General features: G+C 40.9%; 2 protein-coding genes across 11 annotated transcripts in view; one reads left to right on the top strand and one right to left on the bottom strand.

Annotated features, from left to right (window-relative positions):
• The window catches only part of GTF2A1L (general transcription factor IIA subunit 1 like), a 495,737-nt gene that overhangs the window by 218,047 nt on the left and 258,885 nt on the right, over positions 1–18,805 (bottom strand). For 3 of the 5 annotated variants that reach the window (XR_004952123.1, XR_004952124.1, XR_004952125.1), the window contains exon 10: positions 7,537–7,683. The gene's annotated coding sequence lies outside the window, so the exon portion shown is untranslated. Of the gene's footprint in view, positions 1–6,652; positions 7,684–18,805 lie in introns of those variants that run through there. The other 2 variants (XM_036224896.1, XR_001595924.2) reach the window with 2 other exon arrangements.
• FSHR (follicle stimulating hormone receptor) overlaps positions 1–18,805 on the top strand; it is a 150,405-nt gene that overhangs the window by 96,392 nt on the left and 35,208 nt on the right. For 3 of the 6 annotated variants that reach the window (XM_016137114.2, XM_016137116.2, XM_016137118.2), the window contains exons 3-4: positions 4,095–4,169; positions 6,648–6,722. The exons of 1 other annotated variant lie outside the window; for it this stretch is intronic. In XM_016137114.2, the coding sequence (XP_015992600.2) occupies positions 4,095–4,169; positions 6,648–6,722 (150 nt within the window). Of the gene's footprint in view, positions 1–1,463; positions 1,481–4,094; positions 4,170–6,647; positions 6,723–18,805 lie in introns of those variants that run through there. 2 more of the 6 variants (XM_016137119.2, XM_016137115.2) reach the window with 2 other exon arrangements.

The raw sequence follows: 18,805 nt of genomic DNA, 5'->3' as shown, positions 1-18,805 counted from the left end.
GGTCTCAGGATCTCTACACTCCTAAAAGTTATTAAAGACACCAAAGGGATTTTGCCTTTGCGGGTTAAAGCTGCCAACATTTGCCAGACTAGGAATTAAAACTAGGAAATATTTTATTTATCCGTTGGTTAATTTAGAAACAATAATAAATCTGTGGATGTTAACATAAATAAGTTTTTATGCAAAATAACCATCTTTTCAAAAAATATTAGTAAGAAGAGTACCATGGTTTTACATATTTGCAAAAAAAATGTTAACATCTGACTTAATAGAAAACAGATGCATTCGCGCATCTGCTTCCGTGTTGTAGCTGTTGCCACATCACACATCAAGCAGGACTCCACTGTGTGGCTGTAGAATGAGAGCGAAAAACTGCACTTGTGCATTCCTAGGAAAATCATTTTATCATATAGACCACCACCAGATTACAATGTAATTGTGACCTATTACATGCCTAGAGCTCTCCTCTCCCATGATCCCTTTACCTTTGACTACAAGGAAACTTCATCACACCATGAACTGTGCCAACCATAATGATTTATTACAACTGCAAAAAGTCTTAACTGAATCTTTTGAGACAAAGAATGATTTCTTAATTATGTAAGTTCTTTGGATGTAAAGATTCCACATCCTCCCTTCAAAGATCAGTTGAGTCATCCTCACAATTGTGTATTATTTTAACCAAGCCAAGTCACCTCTGTTAACCTCACTGAAGACAATATTGGCTGCACTATCTCTAAGTTACATAGGTGCACTGAAAACAAAGGGAAGCTATGCATAGAAAAAAAATATTGTCAATTATCAATACTAACCAAATGTAAGGTGTTACTACATGCTTTCCACATCTCTTGTTACACATTTTACATTTGAAATGTTATGATCCTTTGACTAAATTTTGTTACTTATGAAAAATAAACCTAAGCAGCGCCTCCTTTATTTTATTCCTACCTCCAGGTTCTTCCTCCAGGTTCCTCTTGCTGCTATTTTGTCTCATTGCCTCTTGAGCTCCAAGAACCTTATTTGTCTAACTTATTGCCTTAGCAGAAAATTGGCCCTTGCTCCTGAAGTAAATTTTAAGACAGAAATCCTCAGTATAAAAGGGAACTTAGTGATCATCTCATCCAGTAGTTCTCAATCCTTCATGCACATCAGAACCACCAAGGCTTAGAGGATTAAATGGAGGGGAAAAAATGCCACACTCAAACCCCAGACTAACTAAATCCAATTCTCTGGTGTGAACCCAGGCTTTGGAATTTTTTTAAAGATCTATCGGAAGAATCTAATGTGCAACCAGAGTTGAGAAACTCTGATCTCGTCCAACTATTCACTTTACAGATGGGGGAAGGGAAGTGAAACAGCTAAGGGGAAGGAACCTCACACAGAATCACCACTGTTCTCTTAATTCAGAGTTCTCAAAACGCGGATTGGAGTGTTACTCTACTTCCATCGGATAAAAAACATTTTTTCAAATAACTGTAAGGTATGTTTTTTATACAATACAATACAACCATCCACTTTAAAGTTCAATAAGCTTAAAGTTAGGTAAGTGTATGTGTGTATATGTATGTACACACACACACACACACACACACACTTACGTATGCCTCTTTCCTCTCAGCAACCTGGATCCTAGGCCTCAGGCAACAATTACTCTGATTTTTGTCCCTGTAGATCAGTTTTTCCCTTTTCAGAACCTCACATAAATAGAATGATACAGTATGCATTCTTTTATTTCTACTTTCTTTCACTCAGCATAATTGTTTAAAGATTCAATAATGATATATCAGTAGTTTGTTCCATTTTATCAATGAGTAGTAAACCATTGCATGGATATTCCATAGTTTACCCACTGAGTTTTTCCCAATTTGAGGCTATTACAAATAAAGATGCTATGAACATTTGTGTTCAGACTTTGTGAAGGCATGAATTTTTATTTCTCTTGAGTAAAAATATAGGAGTGGAAATACTGGGCCCAACATGGCCTGGGAAGCAGGTTGGGTAGGAGAAAGTGTTCCAACCCTGCAGTCAGCCAGAACTGGCTGTGCATACAAGCTGGGCTGTTTATTAACACAGAAATCAAAAGACCAACTTCACGGGCCTGTAGAAAGGATTGGAGAGAAAGTTGTGGAGTGGCTAGTAAATAGTAGACACCTAATAAGTAATAACAGAAATAACTAGGGACAGAACTGGGTTGGACTGAATTTTTCAGTGAGGTACTTTTCCACTACAGCACACTGTTCACCTTCCCCCAACTCTCACCCAGGCAGAGGCTCCCCCGCCTCCACCCAGCCTCAACACCCACCCTGTCTTTGAAGTTGAGGCCATAAAATATGTACTACCTTCTCAAATAATTTATAAGTGGTTCTGGCTTGTTTGTTTAGTAATTTTTAGTTCTCTTTTAAGAAGAAATGTGTCTACCTTTTAGGCAAGAGTAGGCTGAGAAATTATCACGAGTGGTGACCAAACCAACCGGTAAATGTAAATGAGCCTAGAAATAGCTTTTGGAAATATGGCCCCATTTGCATTTAAACACCTCTCTGTATTCCAGTTCTTTCTTCCAAGTGTTATTCTTTACGTGTGCAACTCTTTCATTCCTCCTTAAAGTGTTCAAATAAACGTCTTATTTTTCTAAGTCTACCACCCCTTTCCTGCTCCTCATTCCCATCTCTCTCAGCCCTCTCTCCACTTGCAGTACAGAAGAGCAAAGTAAATGGTCAATGGCCAACATGTTTTCTTACACACACACACACACACACACACACACACACACACACACACCACCCTTATCTATGTTCTACTGTGAAAATAATGAAGACTTAAATTTACCAAATGAATCATGAAAGATGCTATCATAGAGTAAGAGGCACTCTTCTCTCACAAAATATCTCCTCACTCATAAAGACTTGTAAGAAACGACCTTACCCCCGGGTGTCACCAGCCCCCTACGCCTAGGTCGCTGTTGCTCACTGTCACATTTCCTCTCCCCCACAAGGTGTCCTCGTGTCTTGCTCTGCCCTCCAGGCTGTTCCTCCATCAAGAGCCTTTTCGGAGCTCTTCAACTAAATCCTAGGCCAGGAGACAGTGCTTCTGCCCCAGCCAATCTTAACGTCTGCTGCCTAGGAAATTTCCTGAGACACTCTCAGCTCCTGCATTAAAACTGCATGAGAGTCTTCCTCAGGAGGCCTAACAGCACGTTTCATCTGTGAGCCACTTTATAAACATTAACTGATTAAGCCACCCACACTCCTCGCAAGCTCTGGGCTTCTGCATGGTGGACCTCATTCTTCACTGTTCTCAAATTACTTCCACAGGGAGAAAGCTGGGACCTTAAGGACCTTTTGGGGGTATTTTAGGCCAAGACAATATTAATGCCAAAGACCTTGTAATAGTAACCACACTTGGATAATGGCATTGGATAATCCATGTTTATTTAAACAAGACTGAATTGAGGTTCTCATCTCCCACAGCCAGATTAGCAGAGAGAAGAACTTGACTCCGTGGTCTAGGGCAGGGCTACCAAAGTACAACCATGCCACCAAATTCAATCTGCCACCTGTTTTTATAAATAAGGCTTTATTGGAACACAGTCATGCTAGTGCATTTACATGTTAATTATGGCTACTTTCGTCCTAAATATCAGTTGAATTGTTGCAACAGAGATCAAATGATCTGCTGAGCCAGAAAGTATTTATTACCTGGCCCTGTAGAAAAAGTTCACTTTACAATTTTCACAGTAGAACACAGATAAGGGTGGTGTGTGTGCGTGTGTGTAAGAAACTTAAAGTGTTCTCATCCTGTATACTCCCTACATATCTTTAAGCAAGTCTCTTTCCCTCTCCAGACCTCAGTTTCTATGTGTTACTGAACAACCTCTAACCTGAGCCACTGCACTGGGCTTGTTCTTTCATTGTTTTGTAAGTATTAGCATCTAATATGTTACTTTTGTCTCATTATTATAGCTGACTTCGTTGAGAACAGAAACAGTATTTTCTGAGTCTTATGAATCATCCCGAGCACGAAGGCTCTATGCTGAGCCCTAAATCCTTTTCTGAAGTATAACTGAATTGACTTGAATTGTACCTCTTTCTTTGCAGAGAGATCTCACAGAATGATGTCTTGGAAGTGATAGAGGCAAATGTGTTCTCCGATCTGCCCAAATTACATGAAATGTAAGCAAGAACCATGAGGTTTGCTCATGACTATTCTTGTCAATCGCCTTAAAGTCTGTTCATAGCCCTGGCTCTGCTCTGTCCACAGATTCCTACAATTTCATTTTAAGATGTCAAAGTCAGCCCAAAAGGCGCTGTCATGTGTCCCTCTGCATGGTGAACCAGATATCAGTCCAGAGCCTACTCTTATCCCACTCCTTCTCTCCCAGAGTTTTTTTACATAGTAGACCCAAGAACCTTGCTCTGTGACTGCCAGCAAGTACCTCCATTTCATCCTCACATTCAAAGTTATTCCACAGTCAGAGCCAAAAATTACTCTCACATGATGTAGTTGAAGATGAGTAGTCCTCGTTTGAATACTAGCCTATGCCATATAATCAACAATGAATCTTGGCCAAGATACAAAATCATTCTGAGATTTAGATTTCTCACCTATAAAATGAGAATAATAAAATTCCGTGCCTCATAGTATCACTGTGATGAATAAATGAGATGATAAATGCAAATTAGATCTAACACATCAACTGGCATAGAGTATGTCATAACGATCCTTGATTCCTCTACTATTCCAAATTTCTTTTCTTTTGTTGACATTCTAGTTTACATACATGTCAATACTCACACAGATCCACTTCTGTTTCATATCAGTCTATAATTACCACAGATTGAATAGAATCATAGATTGTCAAAGCTAGAAGAGACTTTAGAGACAGTCTGATCCAGGATTTTCCAAAGTAGATTGTGTGTATCATTAAACACTCGGGAATTTATTAAGTGTTTAAAAAAGGGAAAAAAGATTCTACGATCAAATAAGGTTAGGAAACACTGGGCAAATAAAGTTAGATTCACCTACTATAGGAAAATTTCTCAGTACCTATAATATGGGAATCTCTAAGAAGGATATAATATTAAATGATTCTCAACTAATTTCACTGGTAAGGTTTCTTCTGTGGAGAATAACCTCAGAAAATTCCCATGATACACAGTTAGAAAAGACAATGAATCATTTTTCTAATTTTACAGATGAGCGATGAAAGGCACAGAGAAGTTATGAGGTTTATCTAAAGTCATCCAGCAAAATCCGCAGCAGGATAAGGACTTGAACATAAATCTCTTGACTCTTTTGTGTCTTTTTAAAAAGTTTTAAGCCTCCGCCGAGTATCAGTAGGAAATACATACACACATACATGTATGGTGTCTAATGACCAGAGTGAGATACACACAAGCACACATGCACACAATTTTATTCAGGAGTCACACTTAGCCTGTCTCTTTGGATGGAATCTCTTTCCCTTTTCCTTCCTTCCACCCTCCCTGCCCCTTTCTTCTTCATTGTCATTAAACTTCTGCAAGTGATGCCTTCCCTTCCTCTTCCAATTGCCCTCCTGCTCCTTCCTTTCTTCTCTCTCTGCTTGGCCTCTCCTTACCTTAGTTGGAAAAAGACCCCTGGACAGGGTCCCAGAACCCAAAGGGAATATTAGAGAAATAAACCAAAGGGCAGCCAACCCTCTGGACATGGCCAAGCAGGCATCCTCCTATGCAGTTCAATGGGCAGGAGCTAACAGGACATTTCTTTCATCTCTTCCTTGCATGGAGAGGTGATTACCCCCATGTAGCACTGACTGTACTTAAAATGATTAATTACCTGGTACTTGGATCTAGATAGCTACATGTTACTGCAACATAAAAGCTAATGAAACAGGGAGGAAGTAATTAACACAGAGCATCTCTGCAAATATACATTGATTCAGCAAGATGAGGAAAGGGCAGCCTCTCTCTGTTGGAATCTAAATGTGAACATGCTCACCTCCAGAATATTGATCAGTACATAGCACAGGCCAACCCAGGGCAGAAGTTGCTACTTCTCACGAGCTGTAAGGGAGCAGCCTCAGTCTACAGCATGAAGGAAATCACTGGCTGCTGTCTGCTGGGAGTTCTTGGTTAAAACCAGTATGTACCCTAATCTTTGTTCTCTGCCTCTTCACTCTTTTTTCTCCAACCTCCTTTTGCCCCTCACCTTTATTCCTTCTCACTTGCCTTTTTTCTCACCTTCTTTTGTTGTTTTCCATCCTCTTATCTCTTGTTTCCTGACCAGACAAAAGCTTATTTTCTCATATTGGTCTTATCCCTACCCTCTTGGCCTCCCCAGAGCCTGGAAGATTCTTACTCGTTACAGATGCTGCTGCACTCAGGGCAAAAATGACTCAACCAACCAGTGTTTTGTTTGCCTCTGATGGACACAGCCCAGGAGGACTTTGGTGATGAGAGTTAAACAGGACAGTGTTAATACTTAATTTGCACAGTTTAGCATAGTAAAAGGCACTGCATGCATGCTCAATCTTCAATGATAGATGGATGGATGAAGGAACGGACAGATGGACAGATGAATGACTTATTGATATACTCTACATAATGTGAAAAATACGACAGCAGTCCTTACTGTTGAGATCACATTCGTTGTTGTTTCCTCTTTTACAGTAGAATTGAAAAGGCCAACAACCTGCTATACATCGATCCTGATGCCTTCCGGAACCTTCCCAACCTCCGATATTTGTAAGAACTGTATTTCAATGTCCCCTCTATGATCAGATTGTGTACTCCTATTTTAGCGAAATACTCCCATTTTGCTACTCTGGGGAGCAATTGCTTTTTATCAAAGATGTGGGGAAGAAGTGGAGGTCCTTGCTGGTGGATTTTAGTTGTTTAATGAGTGAATTTTACTAATATAATTCCATTTTATTTTCATTTACTAAAACAGACATCATAACGAATGCCATTTGCATTAATGGGATTATCACAAAGACCTCTTGCAGAACTCAGTCTTAATTTAGTGTTAATGAGATGCAGCCAAAATTTCTGCTAGCATTTAGCCTGTGACCTTGACCTCAAAAACATCTTCTCTCTTGTTCTGCATATATTCATTTTTTTCTTTGATAGATTACAGTGTTTTACTTTGTAAGTTTTGGTTAATAATAGACATGGTATTTATCAGCAGAGAGATTCCTGATGTTTGAGCTCCAGCCCTTGGGTCTGCCCCCATCAGCAAAAACATTACTTCTTTTATTCAAATAGCTTTCAAATTAGCTGAGGGCTTGGGTGCTATGATGAGGGCCCACAAAATAACAGATAAAAATTTAGACTATGAAGTCAAACTCCTGGGCCCATGTACTCACTACTGATCGCTGACAAGAACTTAACCTCTCAAAGCTTGTTTTCTTGTCAAGGGAATGAAAATAATAAATCTATTTTCTATTAACATAATGATAATGCATAGCCAAAAGACAGAGTTTTAAAACAACCATTTTTCATTTCTCACCTGTGAGTTGATCAGGGGAATGGTCTGCTAAATGGACTCTGTTTGCCTTACCTCAGCTCAGCTCACTCATGCATCTGCAGTTAGTTGGCAGGTCAACTGGGAGCTGGCTGCTCTGGGTGGTCTCAGTTGAAATGACAGCTCTCCTCCAACCAGTGCTCACTTACAGCAGGCTAAAACAGGCTTATCCTCATGGCAGTTCTAGGGTTCCAAGAAAGAGAGAGAGAGTGAAAGCTTGCAAGCCTCCTGAGATCAAAACCCTGAACTAGTGCGCCATCTTTTCTGTTGTATTTTATTAGCTAAAGCAATTCATGGGGCCAACCCAGATTCAAGAGGTGGAGAAACAGATTCCACTTCTTGTTGTAAAAGCTACAACACCAGGTATGTGGATACAGGGAAGACTACAGAATTGAGACAATCTTTGCAACCAATTCAAAGTACATACAAAGTTTTACACAGTGTCTGTCACATAGTAAATACTCAATAAATTAGTTACTATTGATATTATGACTCTATCCCTAAATTTTGATCATGAGAACTGGAGTTAGCAGGTATATTAAGGAATACTAGGCAAATATGTGCCTTAGATCTCTGAGTGGAGAATCACTGAGGGAATAAAAGATTTAACAGAAGAGAATACATATGACCTGGAACTTCCACTCTCTGAAACTCCAGAAAGGAGCTGAGAAAGTAACAGGTCATCCATTCCTGAGTTAATATTAGTGGCAGGACTGGCTTTACTGGCATGCCATCCGTGCAGTTGGACAGGGCCCCCTCCTCAAAAGGGCCACGCACTCAGAGAACCTTACACTAGGTTTAGTTCTCTGCTGTCCTGAAATATTGAAACACTTCATTTTCATTTTGCACTGCACCCCACAAATTATAGAGCCAGTCCTACTCCAAATTTAGGGTTATAATCATTTTTAGCTTCAGACTTGGGAGTCTTGGGTCCCTAAATAGGCTTTGCTATATTGTCTACAGAGGCTAGCTCAGGTTAGGGTATGTAACAGTGGAAGAAACATGAGGTGACAGAAAAGCCATGGGCCTTAAAATCAGAAAATCTAGGACTTCATCCTGAATCCATTTATTCTTTGGCCAATAATCAGATTCCTGAGATGTGCATGGCTTTTCTGAGCCTCAGGTGATTTATATATGAAAATATTTTTTATAACATAAGTGCTCAAAAACAATAATAAATATGTACTAAGTTATTTGTAGAATGATTGTTTCTGGTCAACCAAATTCTACCTGTCCACTCTGAGGAAAATTCCTTTAAAGTGTTAAATAGAGAGTTATGGTGACCACTAAGACCTTTATCTTTTACCCAGAGTGTTTGGCAAGAGTGCAAAAAGAGGACTTTGGGACATGCCTTCGCATTGAATGGAGCAGTATAGAAAAGAAAAAAAACTATCTATGAAGTCAGAAACACTAGATTACAGATATTTATTAGGTAGGCAGTCTATTACCTTCTCTAAGCCTCAGGTTCTTTATCTGTAAATTGTATGGTTGTGAAAACCAAATAAGACTACGCCCCCCCAAAAAATTTGCAAATTCTTTTACGGTATACAGGCCAGAAAAAACCATACAAATATAAAATTATTAGTGCCTGTTACCTGGATTCGTTCATTCCACAGTCTCTTCTCCTGTACCTCCCAATTATCATCTCTTCCTTCTCGATCTTTCCTCTTAGAAAAAGTCTAGTGGAATCTGGGGCCCACAGAGCCCTCAATAACAGAACATAAATAACTTAGGACATGCAAAAGGGCACTCCAATTTACAAACTATCACATATAGCTAATAAAAAGCACTCCTGCAGAGGATAGATCCAAGAAGAAAACCATACCCTCGCACACATATTCCGGAGCCTGTGATAATAACAATGAGAATGGTGGACTAGGATCAGGTGAATGAGAACATGAAGAACCATCGCAAAGTCTGAAATCAAGAGATACAGAATCTGACCTCAATATTCGTCCACACCTTAGGGCCACAACAATTCATTCTTATTAACAAGGACCCTCCGCCCTTCCCCTAGGGGATAAGGGCCGGGAGGAATGTGAGAGGATATGGGTATGAAAGACACTACCCTGAACTGGAGGAGAGGGAAACTGGCAGAACACAGGGGATAAGCTATGGCCACGACTCTGGAAAAGGCTAAAATCTGTGTTATCTGTCACCAAGTCCAGCCTCTCCTTTGCATCCTTTTCTTACTTTGAGGTGTTGAGTAGTCCCTAGCCTCAGATGGCTCCCCCATCAAGTCCAGATGAAGCTGGAGGTGACTGAATCCAGTCCCATCCTTTCCTGAGAAGAGATTATTGTTCTCAGAGAATTTGAAATGTGCTTTCCAACTGAAGAAAGAAAAGAATTAGTAAGCAATTTGGAAGAGCTGTGTCATTGTCAAAGGATCTTCTATGACTGCTCTGAAAAAAACATATACTTACATAATTCTATAGTATAAAAAATTCTTTCATATCCACTGCCATGCAGGTCCCCATCAGAAAGTTGAGACAAAGTGTTCCATTCCTCTGAAGCCTTTTGATTTATTGCCCAGGATAGATCTTACCCCACGTGTACACTCCGCCCCAGGACTGGCACACCATGGCCCTGGGAATCAGAGCAACTCTGCACTCCAAAGGCACTCTCTACTTTATCTATTCAAGGATCAGATGGTGGCCCTTTGAAATATGTTCCAAACTGCTAAGAGGTACACCTAAATTCATAGTTAGTCCTCTAATATGAAAGGTTATATCACGAAAACAAAGCCAAGCTAAGCTTCCTTCCATGCTCATTTGTGTCTGAGTTGCAGTCATAAACAACTTTAGGATCCACAGCCAGGCAGAGGTGGATGGCAAAGATTTCAGATATTCTTTTGGATGACTAACTGCTTGCTTCGATGAAAAGAAAAAAAAAAATGGATGAAGGAATCCAGAGGGACCTATAGGACTGAGTAGTTGTTTATTCCTTAACTCCGGACAAATGCTTATCATCACAGCCACCAAACCAGGAAATTACGAGGGGCCGGGGAGAGATGCTATTTGACCTGAGCACCCTAATTGCTGCACACACACACTTAGAAATGTTGTTCTGAAGTTCTCAGCCCTGACTGCATTTGATGCTGATCACTTGATGGCACAGAATTAAAGACAACTAGAAATCAGCGTTCTTCATTACTGCCTTCATACTTCACTGAGGAACAAGAAGTGGCTGGGGGAAAACTCATGAATAAAGAAATATACTTTGACTTGAAGACTATACATCAAAGAATTCATCTGGGTGGATTTTTTAAAGTCAATATTGTATTTGCAAGCAATATTCCTCTCTTCATCACTCTGCCTTCCTGCAGCTGACCTTTTGTATGTGAAAGATTACCTATCAGCCTATAAATAAGGTTGATACAATATTCTCTTGTCTTTGCAGCCTGTCAGTGTAATCCTCAGGCAGCTGGATGTTGCTCTTTGCTACGCAATAAACCATAATTCTATCTTAGCAAACCCTTCACACAGCTGGATGGGCCCCATCCCCAACTGACAACCATCTTCCATTGACATTTGGGCTTGTTAGGCCTCCGTAGGAAGCCTGCTAATGGCGACCAAGCCATCTGCTTTCTCCAGCTGAGGATAATTCCCAGAAATTCTTCACTGGGACTTACCTCGGCAGCAATTCAAGCTATCTCTTTCCCACCCCTAAATTCCTCTCTTTTCTGCATTCTCCTTTTTCATTTGGTTTGTGGGAGTAATAAAAGTTGCTTCTCTGATTATAAAAGCATTTGTTGGCGACCGCATGGCAAAGGGACAGAGAGCAGGGACTCGGGAGGCAGCGCAGAGTAGCGGGGAAGCACATAGGTTCCAGCGCCACCTGTCTGGGTGCAGGTGTCAGCCCCTGCCCTGGTTAGTTGTGTGTCCTTGGGTGACTGGCTTAATTTCTCTAAGTCTCATTTTTTTCCTTTCTGCAAACTAGGAATAACATTGCTTGCATTCTCGAATTGTATTAAATGAAGTACTTAGAAGAATGACTGACATTTAGAAAATGCTTAATAAATGTTAACAATTCTTATTAAATTCATGACCCTGTGATTTACTAGCTAAGGGAGCCCATGTAAAAGACTTCATCTCTTTGTAACTCAGTTCTCTCCTCTGCTTAAAAGAAAAATACCCACTTTTTAAAAATGTTTTAAGGATTAATGTGATAATGATGATGGTAGTGGTAATGGTGACTGTGATATCTCCTCCCCCTTCCAATATTTCTGAGGTTTTGAAGGTTTTCTTTTGGACAGAAAACACTGATCAGCATTCAAACATGGAAATACATCATTTGTATTTCTCTAAGAACAAAGGCATCTTTCTTATTGAACTTCTGAGACATCCAGAAAGGTTATTCCAATGAACAAAAGTATGTCATCCTGCAGAGTTCTAATGGAGGGCTCCCTTATTTAATGTTTATTTTCAATGCTAGTGGTCCATAATCTCCCTTGCCATCACCATCAAAATTTATTTCAGTTCTTCACACCGCCAACTGGTTGACTAATACTTCCTACTTTTATGTTGAGTCACAATTTAATGTTTTTTATCTTACTTCATTGCTTTTGAGTCTTACAGCAATCCAAGGAGTAGGCAGGGCAGTAAAAGTATATGCATTTTATAGAAGTAAGCTGGCCTTGGCCATAGTCCCTGGTTACAGGACTCTTCTGACAGAAGGGTACAGTGTCCCTACAGACTGTATTACTCTGGCGCTTTGGGTATTCACCAACATTTGGCTCTCTGTGGTGGCTGGGAAAAGATATAGAGTAGAGCTCATTTTTAGATGTTATGACAGCCACGTACATGGTGGAAAGGACTAGTGCCTCCCCATTTCCCCATCATTTTGGCTGTTAACTGGACAATAAATACAAACTCATTCGTTCATTCAATTATTCAACAATTGTCTAATGAGGTCATACTACATCCCGGGCTTTCCTGTGGCCTTTAGGTGTACAAAAGATGACAAGACAGATGAAGCCTCTGCCTTCATGGAGCTTACACTCAAGTTGAGGAGACAAACGATGTTAGATAATGTCAAGTGGTGACAGTGGTATAAAGAAAAATAAAGCAAAGAAAGCAGAGAGTGATGTTTTAGAGAAAGAGTGGTCAACAAAGGATGGCGGGCCTTGTGGGATAAACAAGAGACATCCTTCGACAGCTCTTACTCACCTCAAGGAGCTCAGTCTTTGGGGAGAAATGACTCTCAGCCATTAACCCCCAAAAATAATAACACAACTGTAGAGTTTTGTGGCACTGGTCATAGATGAAAGCACTGACCCAATGCCTTGGGCTGGACTCATCAGGAAAAGCTTAGCTGAAATTTGAAAAATGATAAAATTTGAAAAGAAAGAAGAAGAAATTTCGTGTAAAAGAAAGAGGTGAGTAAATGTAAAGAATGTGAAAGGATTATAGTGGAGTAAGCAGAGGATAGGGAGAAACTGAGTCCTAACCCCCCCCCCCAAAAAGGTATATCCTGGGAAAAAAAAGTATAACTATATTTGGATGGGTTGAGTTTGATTAGATTGGAAAAGAAATAATTAAGGCAGGGGAGTTTAGGACTGAGCAGAAGGGGGACATAACAATGACTTGGACTGTAGATTGACCAGCAGGGTACAGACATAGTCAAGGGAGTCCTGCTAAGGGATAGCTGCCCTTATCCAGGTACAGTAATGGTGGCACCCGTAGAAGTAGAAAGGTAATGGGGGACGCATTCCCCAAATCAATCACTGTTATATGATTTACCTCTTGGTCAGAGATGGACCCAAGAAACTACAGTGATTTTTGTGCACTCACCTCTAGTAGCCCCAAAGTCTCCTTTCCCCCAGTGCCTTCCACACAGAATCACCCTGCAGAAAGCACTCATCAGGAATTCAGTCTGGACCAGAAGTTGTCTTACGCAGGGACTATGATTATTGGGAAAAAATAATCAGCCATCTCCCTAAGTGTTAGTATTGTAAGTATCTAAGGATGTTGTCATGACTACGAGAATGTTTGGGCAAAATGGAAATTACACAATTACTTCTTTTATCAGTAATCCATCTAGCACAGCCAACTTAACCTGCCGTCGTCAACTCTAAGACTATATGGACAGGTTTTCCTTCTGAAACACTGACGCTCAGGATGAGATTTTAGCCTGAGCATGTCAGCTCTGGGAGGAAACGGATCTCTTCTTGTCTAAGGGCCTGATCTTAAAGATGATGACGATTTTGTGCCACCGACCTCTCCTCATGTTCCTCTAATCTAGCCAGTGTACTTTCTCCTTCAAGAAGCCCGGGTCTTTTCCATCAACTCTTGTCAATATGTTTAGGTCTTGATATTCTTTCCAGGGGAATTTGTATTTTAAAAGAGGAGCCTAAAAAAGGCAATGCTAAACCCAAGGATTCATGATAGATTCCCAGGCATGGAGGGCTCTGAAAGGGGGAGAAAAGTCCCTACAGGATCCACTTAAATAGCACATAGGTAACCATCTACTCCACCCACCCACTGAGTCTCTGAATTATAAGTTCACAGGATACACCTTCTTATGTGGTAGGTGTATCCTCACCTTATTAATTGTGAAATAAGATCTGCCTGTCCTGAGTTCAGCGTATTCAGAGCCAGCATAAAGGACCTTATATGGAAGGAAAAGTCCCTCTGCAAGACTGGAAATCCATTATCTTGTAGACCGCTCCATTTCCTAGATCAGGCTCTTCTTCCCCAGGAATCAAGCGGACTTTAAATGCTGAGATCCTGTGGGTGCATTAAAAACCTTAAAGCAGCTGTAAATTACTCTTAAGTAAAAGCAGAAATTTAGTTCCTGGAGCTGAAGGACATAGGATGCATCCCTGCCACTTTAGTCTTTCCCGATGAGCGCACCCAGTCTCAGATGAGCCTGAGAGGAACTGAGTGTGAAGGTGAGGCTTCCAAGGCAGGCAAGCACCCAGCAGTCAGTGGAGCTGGCCTGGGAGGGACAAATCCCTGGCAGGGGCAGCCTCAGGCACAGGCAGGAGGAGAGACAGCTTAGCTGGCAGAATCTGGAAAGGCATTAGGCAAAGCTTCACCCTGCCAAGGAAAATAAGCTGCTGCCTCTTCCTCCATTACTGCAGTCTCGATGTTGGGAGGTTTTAATGGTATTTTTGTCCTTATAGATCCTTTTAGATTTGCAGCTTACCCTGGGAGACACCACACGCTGAGAGATTAGAGCTAACACAAGAACTGTTTCCAGCTATGTATGGATGGGGGCAACTTCTGGAAGCAGAGATGGGCTGGAGGAGGCTGGCCAGTGCAGTGAGCCGCAAGGACAGGCAGGACAATGAGAAGGGCAAGGGAATCACCAAGTAAACCACAGTTACCAGATTCGGTGCCACTCCAGGATGGGGACCAGGTTTCTTTCATGACTATATCTCCAGTGTACAGCACGAACAAAGTGCTCAGCTATTCAGGGTTTTTGTTGTTGTTGTTGTTGTTCTTTTAGAAGGTCCTGGCTGTTATCCAGACCTCTTGTGTTCCTGACTCTCCCCTCAATCTGATATTTGTTGAGAGACCCATTTTCCCTTGCTGTCTTCACTCGACTCATCTGCTTTATCTTTCACGATGTGTGTTCTTAGGCTCCAAACTGAGAACACAGACATTTGGACACAGGCATGTTCTAGCCAAATGGCCCCACTGCTTCCAAACTCTTGGCTTGTCCATCTGGGAAGACGTTGACTTCGCCAGGAGCATGGCTACAGGAGGAATGTCCAGAGGATGTCTCAGCCATCCAGATCAACTAACTGGCTCAGGACTAGGGAGCAGTGAAGTGACAGGAGATGTTGCCACCCTATCCCACTGATCACTAATCCAGAGCAAAACCTATGTTCAATTCATCTTTGAGTTCCCACAGAGCATAAGGTCTACACGCAGTAGACCCTTAATGAAAATGTGAGCCTGGGTTTGAACCTTTCTGTTTGTATAGTGGAAGGGAAGCAGCTGCTGTTTTTAGAGAATTATCCTGGGGTGTTATGGAGTATGAACACTGAAGTGACAAATGTTCTAAGGAAGAATATTTCCATCTCCACCAGATATTACACAAATGTGCTGCTGCAGTTTAATCATGAGCTCACCCACAGCAAACACCCCACAACTAATGTCTAATTCAAGAGGAGGTGAGCTTCTTCCTCACAAGTTTGAGATTTAAAGATAGCAGTGCTAGGAAGAGGGAGCAGGATGTGTGGGGGACACACAGGGAAGAAATCAGGCAGCCTCTCTCACGAAGTTCACCCAGCACAGTCTCTCTGGACAAGGGCCAAACCACAGGAGCCACCAGGACACAGATTCACTGGGCAAGACATCAAGGAAAAGCTCTCTTTATAGGAGAGTCACACTCCCCGGTTCCAGTCCTGGTCCTGCTATGAGAACTTGGAAGCAAGTAACCAAGCTTCTCTGGGCCTCAAGTAAAGTGGAGAGAAAAACGATGGCGTATTTCCTTCACAAGGTTGTAAGGAAGAAAAAGGAAGGGAGAAGATGAGACAGGGTGCAGGAATGCTTTGAAAGTTCAAAACGGCAATCACGTGTAAGCTCTGCTAATTGTACAGGCCATTGCTGGACGATACTGGGGTGGACAACAGGAATCATAATTTAGAAAGCACTTTCACTTTGCTTTACTTATGGACTCTTTAAAAATCCCTGTGAGATATTTACCGTTGTATCTATTTTACAGATAGGAAACTTGAGGCTCAGAGATGACTAAATTGCCCAAACTCTGAAAATGGGATTAAGAAATGATCTTGGGGCAGGAGGACAGGAAAAATATTTACCAAACATCTACTTACTATATAGCTGACCTTCAACTAGATATTTTATTCATACAACTCATCTCATCTTTTAGTCTTCCCAAAGGGTAAGGCATGAGGATTTTGAAACTCAGAAATGATGTAGCTGATAAAACTGAGAATTGAAGTCTGGAATGTCAGACTCCAACCCAGTCCATCCCGCTCTCTGGCACACCACATATAAAGAGGCACATATATAGGGTGTGGACAAAGCCAAAGTAACTGGACCCTGTGTTCTGAGCACAACACTGACACCTTATTAATGCTTGCCATTTGGAACTTATGATTATCTACTCGGGCTAAGTTGAAGTGTACCTAAGAAATAGTTTTCTAAATAATTAATGTTAGAAATGAGTTGTGGGGAAGGGTGTGCAAACTGTTTAAAATATTAACTCTTTTGTGACTCCCCTATGTAATTTAAAAGTAATTGTTTGCCACAACTGGTAGTTGGATTAAAGTTATTCGTATATCAGCATCCAGGAAGGTCCTAAAAGATTGCCACTTGGCAATGCTGTTAGCAGTGAGTCTAACCTGGAGAGATCTTTAGGTTTTAAAAGTCCTATTAGCCAATGCTGTATAATGGAAAGAACATCACCGAGAGGCACAGGAGCCAGAGTGCCTGGGTTTTTCTTTCACCTTCTAGCAGACAAGTTCACTGAAACTCTCGAAGCCCCAGCTTCCTTATTTACAAAATGGAGCTAATAACAGTACCTTCCTCACAAGTTGTAGGCAAGATTAAATGACTTCAATGTAGGTAAGACATTTAAATGGTGCCCGATGTGGTAAGAGAATTGGTAAGAATTAACTATTATTCTTTCTGGTTCAAGTCTAGAAATTTGAGCACTTTAGTCACTTTCTGTGAGCACTGTCTCCCTCATCTGTAAGAAGGAATTCCTAACTGTGCTCATCTTAGAAACTCACTGCAAAGTCAAATGAGATAATACGAAAAAACTCTGTCAGTGATAAGTGCTACACAAATATAAGGCAAGGTTATTCTCCAGTCTTTTCTTGTTAGAAGTCTGGGTCAGAAAATGTGAGCTGTAAATTAATTCCTAGGACTTTGGTTACTTTCTAAACAGCAGTCCTCTAGGCTATTGCCATTTCAGCTAGCCTCTCGCTTGGGACCAAGTCGGACACTGGTCATTGGGTCCCCCAAGCAGGAAAGGACAGCCATTAAACTTGCTTCCTGGTCTTTATAAAGTCTTTCTCTCAACCTAAGTGAAGCAGCAAGCAGCTATTACCTTTCCCCATGGTGAGAAGGACAAATTCACAGTTGTCTCCAGAAATCCTCCTCACAAGGTCTCTATAGCCCAATGTGCATGACAGGTTATGAATTGTATAACCAGTTTCCAGAAACCTGGAATGTAGCACCTCTCATATCTTGTTGTCTAGGGGAAAATTCTAACTTTGACATCCCGTTACACTAAGATCTGCCCTAGACACAAAGGGATCCTATATGCACCAAATTGAAAGGACGAATAGCAACAATAGTGAGAGCTACACGGTAGCCCATCGCAAACTTATTCTTTTACATTCAGGCTTGTTTTACCAAAGGTTTCTCTTCAGTTTAGTTCCCTTTTGATTCAAAGTTCCATTAAGGCACATGATTTTTTTTTTTTTTTTTTTTTTTTTTTTTTTTTACATAGACATGGTATGTATAGAGGGTAATGGTTAGGCTAAGAGTAGGAATCTTATCTTGTTACTGATATATTCCTTACAACTGCAAGGTAGTTACTCAGAGCTCTTACCTTACCTCTCCAGGGCATAAACTAAAGGGGGCCATTCTTAAATGCCTCAAGATGCTAGTAGAAATTGAACCAAAGTTCACTTGACACAATGTACCCTTTCACCAATGTGGTTCTGATTTTCTGTGCAGTAAACTTTCTGAATTATACTGTGGTAGGAGAATATGGAGGGTGCTAACAGAATACTCTGCCTAAGAGAGAGTTTGCCAACCATGTCCTAAATAGCAACAGCATTTTCGGAAAACTAGTGTAAAGCAGACTAAATACGTCAGCTCCTAGAGGGCTTCCAAGGTTGAACTAGGAAACATCAAATTCAGGAGATACTTTACAATAAAGAAAAAGCCCAATGCTGATGTTTGGGGAAAGCCGGCACACTATTTTCTTCTCTTCAACATTTACAATGAATAATATTATGGTAAAGGTTCTGAGAATCTTGTAGGAAAGAACTGCTTTATCTTATTAATCTAGCATTTCTCAGACTTACTTGACATTGTAGCCTTTCATTTGTAAATGAAGCATTTATATCATCTGGAAATAGTGTTGCTAGAGAAATGCTCAAAGTTTCTAAGTTTAAGGGCATCTTAGGGATCACAGAGTTTGACCCCCACCTCCAATTCTGCACCCAATTCCAATGTGTGGGTTTTCAAGCAATTCTCAGATACCAACTGGTATCCTACAATTCAACTTAATTCTGATACTCTGTACCTGGATATAACATCAGATTCCAGAGATTACCAGACTGCTCCCCCTTAAGATACCAATCACAAGTTCA

Source organism: Rousettus aegyptiacus, unplaced genomic scaffold, assembly GCF_014176215.1.
Source record: "Rousettus aegyptiacus isolate mRouAeg1 unplaced genomic scaffold, mRouAeg1.p scaffold_m13_p_7, whole genome shotgun sequence".
Lineage (NCBI taxonomy): Eukaryota > Metazoa > Chordata > Mammalia > Chiroptera > Pteropodidae > Rousettus > Rousettus aegyptiacus.
The sequence above is the reverse complement of the archived record's forward strand: the minus strand, read 5'-3'. Positions and strand labels throughout refer to the sequence as shown.